This window comes from Apteryx rowi, unplaced genomic scaffold (assembly GCF_003343035.1).
Source record: "Apteryx rowi isolate R43461 unplaced genomic scaffold, aptRow1 scaffold_119, whole genome shotgun sequence".
Classification (NCBI taxonomy): Eukaryota; Metazoa; Chordata; class Aves; order Apterygiformes; family Apterygidae; genus Apteryx; species Apteryx rowi.
The window spans coordinates 2,015,886-2,025,674 of NW_020447408.1; the positions used below are offsets into that span (position 1 = coordinate 2,015,886).

Here is a 9,789-nt window from a genome sequence, read left to right on the forward strand (position 1 = left end):
GGAGGCTCATCTGAGGTGCAGATGAGCTGAGGTGCAAGATGCTGAGGATGGGATGAACTGAGAAGCTCAGACCCTGTGGTGTAGCAGTGTGATGCAGACAGTGGCCGAGCCCTGGCCGACTGGGTGTCCCAGCGAGGTCCCCAAGCTCTACGCAGTGTCTCTGCCCTGCTGGCAGGGCTGCGCTTCAGAGCCTCTTCTCCTCCTTGGCCGGTAGGTCCCTGGGGAGTCCCACAGCAGGTGGCTGAGGATCCAGGCCGGAGTGCATGATGGGAATGATGAGATCATCCATGTTTGGCATCACCAAAACTTTCTGAAAAGAGGAAGCCAGAAAAAAGCACCAATAAGCAGTTTTAAACAACACTGCCTGAGGGATGACATTTCTGCCTGGAAGTGGCCTTGGAAGGAGCCATAGGAGCTTGGGGCAGAGCTTGGGGCTGAGAACAGCAGGTGCTGGGCTCCCTTCCCTGCATCGGCAGCTGACCGTACCTGGCCCTAGATGACTACGCAGCTCTGGCTGTCTCAGGGTGGGGACAAGCAGGAGCGGTTTTCCCTTGTTCTGCTCATCTGTACGCAGGGTTTCAATGGTGGTCATGTCAGAAAGCAGTGACCAGGTCTTCAAAGACATTCAAACAGGCAGCTCTTCAGGGGATGCTTAGGTACCTAAACATCTACAGGGTCTGGCTCTTCCCAGGCCATGCAGGCTCAGGGGCTTTGCCAAGGGGYTCTGTCTACGGGGATGTTCCTGTTCTTTGGCCAGAGGTCTCCAGGATGAGAGGCAGAAAACAAACCCACAGGGGCCCGGTGATGGCAAATCTCCCAAATATCCTAAACCTGGAGCTGATGGGTGAATTTGGCCCTTCTGGGGGACGTCTGCTGGACACTGCTAATCCCTCCTGCTTTGGGTAGTGCTGGACATATTGGGGGAAAACAGCTTTTCCTCAAGCACTCTGGTGTTCAGAGCAACAACCCTATCAGGTGGTTATTCGAGCCACGTTTCTTGACTACCAGAGGGCCAGACCAGGTCAGATGTTATCTTTTCCTAGGTATAACACTGGTCCAAACCAGTATCTGATTATCCCCCGTCTCAGCAATACCATGCTTCAGCAGGGTTTGCCCAGCCCTTTGGGATCCAAGCGTTTCCCAATGCACATGCTCTGCACAGAGCAGCCCTGGTGCCGGCTCGGGAACACCAYGGTTCTCCGGGGCTCTGCGCTGTGCCTGCTGCGATTGCTGCCTCCCTGCCCGGGACCAGGACAGGCACCTGAAATTCGTGCTGCAGCTTCTTCTCGATCCACTCGGTGACATGGAGGAATGTCACCTCCCTTTCGCCCAGCTTCGGGTGCACCTTCAGCTCCAGCTGCGGCGGGACCCGGAAGCTGTACCTGCGAGGGGAAAGGAAAGATGTGGAAAGCATCACACATCCCTGTATACATGGCAGAGACGGCCAGGTGGCTAGAGGCCCCGCTGCTGGATTTGAGACCTGTGTCCTGGGAAGAGGTGGCCGAGCTGCAGCTGGAGCACTGGCTCCCTAGACCCTGGCCTGGCCTGGGCAGCGCCTGGGACCAACGTGCCCCAGGTCTGAGGTATGTGAATCATTTTGGCAGAACAGCCCTGGCTTGCTGAGGCCCCGAGGAAACAGAAATCCCAGACCTCGCTCCTTGGCCAAGGCGCAGGGAGACGTGGATCGAGGGTGTGCGTGGATCCCCACGCGGGGTGGAAGGAGGGCTGCGTACCACACGCGGTCCGTTGGCGGTGGAGGGACATTCACAGCCAAGGTGCCCGCCAGCTCCTGCACCTCCACCGTCAGCAGCAGTGGCGTGTTGGAAACCTCCTCGATCTTCTTCTTGATGAACTCATTTTCGGTGGCCTTCTGGAAGTACTTGGACTTGGCAATCTTATCCACAAAGCGCAGGATCTTCCGGCTTGTGCTGTTGCCGCTGACATGGCTAAACCGAGGGAAAATGCAGCTCAGCAGCAGAACGAAGACTGGAGCCTCCCTCGGCCTGGTCCTCCCCTCCCTCCTGCAGGACTGGTTTTGGCATCCCCCACCATCTGTCAGGAGCATCCCTCAGGGATGGGAATCCCTGATGGAGGGCTGCCACACCATGCCAGGGTGCCTGCACGTGCCTTCCCTGGAAAACGGGCTCCGTGCCCTGCCTGCTGCTCTCCCGGGTGGTCGGATCGCGTCTCCCCGGCCGCCAGCAGCGCGGGCCCCCGTATGGCCCTTACCCCTCCGCGCCGGGCAGGAGGACCTTCTCTCCCAGGGCTCCCAGGGGCTCCGTGGCGCAGACGTCTTCCTCGTCAGAGGAGCCGGCGCTGGACGACTCCGCGTCGCTGTCTGCCAGCAGGCTGAGCCGCGGCCTGGCCCTGCGAGCCGCGGGGCGAGCGTCAGCGGGCGCCTGCCACCRCACCTAGAGCCGGGTGCAGCGCGGGAGAGCACGGGGGGACCGGCTCCTTCCCCCGCCGGCGTCCCCTCTCTCGGCTGGCTCCTCTGCTCCGCGGCGGATCGCCCAACCACCCCCCCCCACACCTCCTTGGGCGAGCACTCGCGGATGCCGACCCTCATCTCGGAGCTTGAATTTGGGCCACCCTGCCCTGTAACCCCCAGGACGGCTGCACCCCCTCCGCTGCCCCAGCCCGCAGCTTGGCGTCGGGGTGCAAAGCCTCCCGCTACCGCTGCTGGCGGTGGCTTTGCAGGCGGGTGCTGCGGGGTGAGCTGCACCCGCGGCGCGGGCACGCGTCCCTGCTGCCCAGCCTGCTGCAACGGCGCAGCAGCGGGAGGAGGAGGAGGAAGACGAGGCCCGGCCGCGCCTGGAGCCCCGCACCTTACCCCTCTCCGCCTGCCTCTGCCGGGCCGCTCTCCTCTGCGGCGCTCTCCTTCCCCAGCTTGCACAGGTTCATCTTCGTCTCGAGCGTCATCTGCAACGAGCCRCTGTAGGTGACTTCCATGTCCACCCAGAGCCCTGCGGGGAGAGCGAAGGGGTGAGTCCCTGGCGGCCGCCACCRAGGCTGAAGGCTTCCCACGAAACCTCCCTGGAGCCTTGATAACGGCAGCCATGGATCCATCCCTGCCCTCGGCCCCTGCTGAGGAAGGGCTGGGCCAGGAGGCCAGGAGATCCTGGTGGAAACGGCCCCGCACCACCCTGTGGGGCTGCAGGGCTCTTACCGCGGTCGTCGATGGTGGGGCTGGAGGCGCTGAGGACCGAGGGGATGGACGTGCCCATGTCCAGCTCCGTCAGCRTCAGCTCGTTCATGAAATACGGGAGCTGGGGGAGGGAAACCGCACAGGGATGTTCACAGCAGCCTTGTTCGAGGCCGCTGCCTGCCCCCATGGAGGCACCCAGCCGTCCTGTCTCCCCATGCGGGGATGGAGGTGGTGGGGATGGAGGAGTCAGGAACTCTGCCGGCTCCGGCACAGAGGAGATGGGGCTGCAGGTGCCTGCCGAGCGCCGTTCCTCTCACCTTGATCTTGCTCAGCTTCTTCTGGATCTTGTTGGAGACCTGCTCAGCCCAGTACGGCTCCYGCAGGAAGTCCCAGAAGATGCGCCCCAGCAGCGCGTTCATCCAGGCCACGTGCGCCCCGCGGCACCCATCCGTGTCCCCGCCGAGCTGCGGAGGCAGAGAAGCCCCAGGGCCCTGGAGCGAGGTGGCACCGAGCCCCGCGGCCGGCTGGGCCGGGGCTCCACTCCCGCGTGCCGCTGCTCAGCTCCTTGAGCCGCGGCGCCAGCGGGGAGGAGACGAGCCACGTGGGCCTGGAAGCGACGGCACGCGCGGTCGGCCTCTGCTCGGGGCTCGGCTGCGGGCTTCCTGCGAGAGGGTTTGCCCCGCTCACCTGCGGGGCTGCGGGGCTGCCCGGCGAGGGGCTGCGCGCCGGGCTGCCCCCCGCCTCCGCCGGCACCACGCGGGCCATGTAGGTGCTGTAATCCAGCAAAATCTTCTGCCAGACGTTTCCTGCCAGGTCCTTGGCTCTGACGGCACAGGGGATGTCCTCAGTGCTGCCTCCGCTGCTGCTGGCGCTGGGGCTGCTCTGCAGAGCCGGTCCCACGCCTGGGGACACAGGGGACGTGAGCGGGGCTGGCCGCAGCGAGAGGAGGGAGGAGCTGCGGGTGCAGCGCGGCCCCAAGCCCCGGGAGGAGAAAGGCCTGCGTGGAGACGCAGTGCCCAGCCATGGTGCACAGGGGGTGACGTGCAGCCCYGCCGCGATGCATGCACGGAGATGCACTGCCCCACCACGATGCATGCATGGAGACCCGCTTCCCAGCCATGATGCATGCACGGAGACGTGCAGCCCAGCCGCGATGCATGCACAGAGATGTGCTGCCCAGCCGCAATGCATGCACAGAGACGCGCTGCCCAGCCACAATGCATGCATGGAGATGCAGTGCCTTGCTGCAATGCATGCACGGAGACGCAGTGCCCTGCTGCAATGCATGCACGGAGACGCAGTGCCCAGCCACGATGCATGCATGGAGACGCAGTGCCCAGCCATGATGCATGCATGGAGACTCAGTGCCCCACTGCAATGCATGCACCGAGATGCAGTGCCCAGCCACAATGCATGCACGGAGATGTGCCGCCCAGCTACGATGCATGCATGGAGATGTGCTGCCCAACTGCAATGCATGCACAGAGATGCACTGCCCAGCCGCGATGCATGCACAGAGACGCGCTGCCCCCCAGAAGGACAAGGATCCTCAAGGCTTTCCCTGCTGCTGCAAATCTTCTTGGCTGCCAAATCCTGTCTTGGGCTCCTCCATCTCCCTCCAGATCCCCGTCCGCCAGCGAGGGCCCATCCTACCAGCCCCGGCGCCCGCAGCCCCGGCCCCGGATCGGTGCGKGCTGGGCCCCGTCTCACCTGGCCTGGCCTCGCCGCGGCTGCTGCTCTGGGCGCCGCAGCAGGCCCTCGCGAGGTGCTGGTACCACTCCTCCTTCTCCCTGCCCGTCCGCCCAAAGAGGTAGAGGGACCTTTCCCTGCCGTCTCCCGCGACGTCCTGGCCCGGCACCTGCGGCCGAGCCCCTTCATCCTTTTGCGGGTCCGCGTCGGGCTCGCTGCCGCTCCCGCGCTCCGCGTCCGCCGGGAGGAGGACGCGGATGGGGTATTTCTTGTTCCACATCCGCTTTCGGGCCAGGCTGGGGGGGGAAAGGGAGACCTGCAGCAGCGAGGGCAGCGGTCAGGCAGGGCCGGCCGCGGCCACGGCACGGCGCAACGCGACGGTCCCGCCGAGGCTCACCCTGGCGTTGCTCACGTCGTAGCAGCGGTGGCTGGCGAAGGCGACGTCGAGGATCTCCTCCTCGGAGGCGGCTCGGCGCGGGACGGCGCTCGCGGGGTAGGAGAGCCGGAGGGCGGCCCCGTGCAGCGCGGCGAGCACGGGCTGCGCCAGCGACGGGTGGTGGCTCTCGGCGTCGTAGAAGTGCGCCTGGTGCAGCCAGCTCTGCGGGGCAGAGGGGACGCGGGGCTCGGTCAGACGGTGCCCGGCTCGGCCCCGGCGCCTCCGGATTAGCTCCGCGACGGCGACACAGCTAATTCCCTAGGGACACGGATGCAGGCAGGGGCGACCCCGGCCCCGTGCTCTGCACCCCGGCTCCGTCCCGCCGCCCGCCCCGGCCCCGCGCCCGGCCGTCCTCCTCCTACCTGCAGGCTGCCGGCTTCCCGTGGCTTCTCCGGGAGCAGCTCGGGGCGCGGGCGGCCCGGAGGCGGCGGCGGCGGCCGGCGAGGCGCCGGGGGACCCTTTGGCACCAGGAGCAGCAGGAGGAGGAAGCCCAGGGCGAAGCCGCAGGCAAGCCCCAGGCAGAGCCCAGCCGCGTAGGGCGGCAGCGGCAGCACCAAGTAGCCGTAGGCGGCGGCGGTGACGCCGGCCAGCGCTCGGCACGGCACCGCAGCCCCGGGCTGGGGCGCCGGAGCTTCCCGTGCTGGCTCCGGCCGCCGCACCTCCACCACCTGGATGAGGTCCCCGTCGGAGCAGATCTCGTAGCGGCAGTTCAGCGCCGGCTCCCAGGGCCGGCAGTCCCCGGGCGGGCTCTTCCCGGCCGCTTTGCCGCCCGGCTCCCCGCGGCCCGGCAGCGAGTCCTGCCCGGCGGCGCCCGCCTTCGCCTTGGGCGAGCCGCCGCTCTCGTCGCCCATCAGGCGGCTGAGCCGGCTCAGGGGCTCCTGCACGGCCTCCGAAAACCGCCGCGGCTCTCCGAGGGGGACGCACCGGTGTCCGCGGGGCGGCGGGCGGGCTGCGGCGCCGGTGCCAGGCTCGGCGGCAGCCGGGATGCTCGCGGGCTCCCGTCCCGCCGCGGCGCCAGGCTGGGCGAGCCAGCCCCGTCCGAGGTGCAGACGAGCTCGTGGCCGGGGAGCTGCGGGGAGCCCGGCGGTGGCATCGGCACGGGAGCGGCATCCGCAGCATCCGGCACCCGGTCCGCCATGGCTCACATCGCTGCAAGGGGAGAAAGCCGCTCGTCACCTCCGCGCTGCAGCCCACGAAACCGGCCGCCTTCCCGCAGCCGGGGCCAGGGTGCTCGCGTCCCCCCCGCCGCTGCTCGCCCTGCGCCCGCTGCAGCCTTCCCCAGCCCGTGGAGGCGAGGGGAACGCTGCATCCCGGGAACCGTCCGTGCGATGGGAATAAATCACAGCTGGGCACTGAGCGACGGGGCCGCCGAGAGCCCGGGGCCGGCCGCCAGGTCTGCAGGGGGTCAGCAGGGCTTTTCCCGCATCGAGGCGTCCCCGGCATCCCCGTCACCTCCTCCGGGCTGCTTGTGTGCGTGCGGATATAGCTGCAATATTTCACTGCATTTCTTCATATTCATTCGAAAAGATTGTTTTTCTCTCTCTTCGCTTGCTCTCAGCTTGGAGACYGTGCCAGCCGTGCAGTCGCTCTGCCCACGTTTTGGAGCAGTTAATCTCACGGCAGCGTGAGTTTTGCTGGTGGTCTGGATTACAAGGACAAATCTTTTAGTCCCTTACGGCTAACGGCACAACGAACCGCCGAGCCCAGCAAAGCACTATTTGACTCCTCTAAATTTTCCTCGCTTAACCAGCATTTGTTTGGCCCTTGCTTAATGCATTGCATTGACCCGAAGCAAAAAAGCCGGTCTGCCATCCCAGTTCAGCCAGAGGATGCTCTGCGAGCAAGCGCGGTGGGTTCRGAAACCTCCGTTTCTGCTAGATGCGCACGAAAGTTTTCACAAAACAGCAATTCCTTTGCCTGAGGGCTGCAGCCCCTTCCGGAGCCCCCACCGCCGCGATCCTGCCCAGCCGGGCAGCGAGGGCGCGGGGCTGCCGGCGCCCGGGATTCGCGGCTCCCGCACACGCTTCGCCGCCAGGCATTAACTGCGGGCTGCCCTGTGCTGCCTCCCGCTCCGCTGGCGTGATCCCACGCCTCGCCGTTCGCGCCTGGCTTCTCATTTGCACGAGGTGAGTGCTCACGCCACACGGTCCGTGCGGACACCCCGGCCCGTGGAGAGGGGCAGAAAGGCAAAAAAAAAGCTAAAAAAGCCGYGGGCCGGCGGCAGCTCTCGGTGCGCCTGTGCCTGGCTGCCAGCTACCGCCGCCCCGGTTTCCTTGGGTTTTATAAGCTAAAAAAGAAAAAAAAAGAAAAAGGTGGGGGAGAAAAAGACTGTTTCCTGAGAGACCATTAGCGCAGTGGAAGACGAAGATAATAATAGCCTGGGCGTGCAGGGGAGCCGGCGGGACGGCGAGCGCCGCGGGGGCYGCGTACGCGCGGCTGCAGGGCGGCTGCCTCCGGGGAGCGCGGGTGGCCGCCGCTCCGTCCCGCTGCGCCGAGCCCGCCCCAGCCCTGCCGGGGGGTTTCTTTGCCCTTCGTAGGAGAAGCAGCGTATGAAGGTCCTCACAAGCATTTTCATAAAGCGTTTGGGTGGATGATGGACGGACGGCTCTGCGGGCTACGGAGGTGCCAGCGCACGGCTTGGGTGGGATGGGCTCCACATCCCCTGTGCTGCCCCTTCCCCGCTGCGCCTTGCAAGCCCAGTGCCCCAAATGCGCCCCAAAACTGGCCATTGCAAGCCCCGTGCCCCAGCTGCACCCCCAAACTGCCCGTTGCAAGCCCCGTGCCCCAAACGTGCAAGGCCAGTGCCCCGCGGCAGTGCCCCAAGTGGGGAAGGACGTGAAAGCGCCGGCTACTGCCGAGGAATCACAAGCTGCTCTCGGAAACACCTCAGCTCTAAATGTTGCAGACTCTCAGCTGGACCCAATCTTCCAACCTCTGGACCTCGCTCTAGGGCCAGGCTCGAGTCAGGGCTCTGGCTTGACCCAGCGGGTCTGGTGCCTTTGAGCATCTCCCCCGCCCGCGGGGCTGGTGGCAAAGCCTCGGCTCGCAGAGCGGCTGTTGTCACCCAGCCAAACGGCCTGGAAATCCCTCCTCTAATTATCTTCAATTATCTTTGCCGATTCAAATCCCAGAGCTTTGCTGCTTTGCACCGCCGGAAAGCTGCCCCCGAAGGCGTGCGCGGCCCTTGAGTCCATCGCAGCCTTCCCGGCAGCCCACTCCTGCGACCCGCGCAGATCAGACAGGATGAGAGCAGCAGGACAGAGACGGGCTCCATGGCGCTCCGTAGGGACCAGGTCCCCTTGCAGGGCTCCCAGCAGCCTGGGGGCACGGAACAGGGCCGACTCCCTGGGCTCCCGGTCGCAGCTGGTGTCTGCGGGTCCCCAGTGCTCCCGCTGCCGCATTCGGGAACACGCAATTTCACTTAAAGACCGTGACCAGCTTTGAGTCATCCCAGGGCCCGCAGCTAAAACCAGGGAAGCAACGACTCGCGGTGGCCGATATTCCTGATGGAGAAGGACGTGGCACGCACGGCACCTCGCCGCGCAGGGCCGGCCACGGCGCCGGCTGCCTCCCGCTCCTGCGGTTCACCTTCAAGGCGAAGCGGCTGCCTTGCAGTGCCGGCTGCCCCCGCTGCCCCGCAGCAGCCGGAGCGAAGCGCCGGTACGGGGTCGGACGCGGGGAGCAGGCCCCCGGGGCGACCCGGGCAGGGCCGCAGCTCTGATGTTGCATGGCCTCGCCGCATCCCAGGGAGGCCATGTGCCCGCGGGGACGGTCCCCAGGGTGCGGGTGGGCACCCCAGCGCCCGGCAAACCCGCCGACGGGCTGCAGCCTGCGCCATGCGCGCCCGCAGCAGGCCTTGCCCCCGGCTCTCTCCCCCCACCCCGGCTCTCTGCCCCTGCACTCTCCGGGGTGCAGAGCCCCCCCGGGAGCCGCCGGCGCCCCTGCACCCTGCCCTGCCGCGCTGCCCAGGGCCCTGCTGAGGCCGCCCAGCTCGCGGCATGGATGGGCGCCGGGGCAGCGCCGCGGGAGGGCTCAGGGACTTCCCCAGCCCCGCGGCCGAAYCGGGACCCCGCGGGGCGCCCTGCCCCACCGGTACCTGGGCCGGAGCCGCGGCAGCGCCGGCAGCGCCGGGGAAGGGCCGGTCCCGGTGCTGGAGAAGGACGAGCGGAGCCGGGGCCGCCGGAGGAGCTGGGCCGGGGCCGGGGCCGGAGCTGGAGGGCCGGTGCCGGTGCTGCTGCGGGGGGGGAGCTGGTGCCGGTGTCGGTGCTGGAGGAGGAGGCTGGTGCCGGTGCCGGACTTGGGGAGCCGGTGCTGGTCTCAGTGCCGCTGCTGGGAGAGGAGGATCGGTGCCGGTGCCGGATTTGGGGGACCGGTCCTGGTGCCGGTGCCGGTGCTGGGCCGGGGCCGGTCCCAGACCCGGTCCCGGGGAAGGGGGGCCGGGGCCGGGCTGCGCTCGCCCCGCTCCAGCCGGCGGTGCCGGAGCATCCGCAGGACCGTGCGGGCCCCGCTCCCCCCGCGC

General features: G+C 67.2%; 1 protein-coding gene across 1 annotated transcript; it reads right to left on the bottom strand.

Moving 5' to 3' along the window:
• Positions 1-184: 184 nt before the first annotated feature.
• LOC112975078 (testis-expressed protein 2-like) lies at positions 185-6,408 on the bottom strand. The gene is given in 12 exon segments (XM_026084745.1): positions 185-310; positions 1,262-1,382; positions 1,734-1,946; positions 2,230-2,367; positions 2,831-2,963; positions 3,167-3,266; positions 3,463-3,795; positions 3,797-4,047; positions 4,856-5,150; positions 5,232-5,432; positions 5,633-6,175; positions 6,286-6,408. Coding segments are annotated over 12 exon segments (2,577 nt in total).
• Between the last annotated feature and the right edge of the window lie 3,381 nt (positions 6,409-9,789).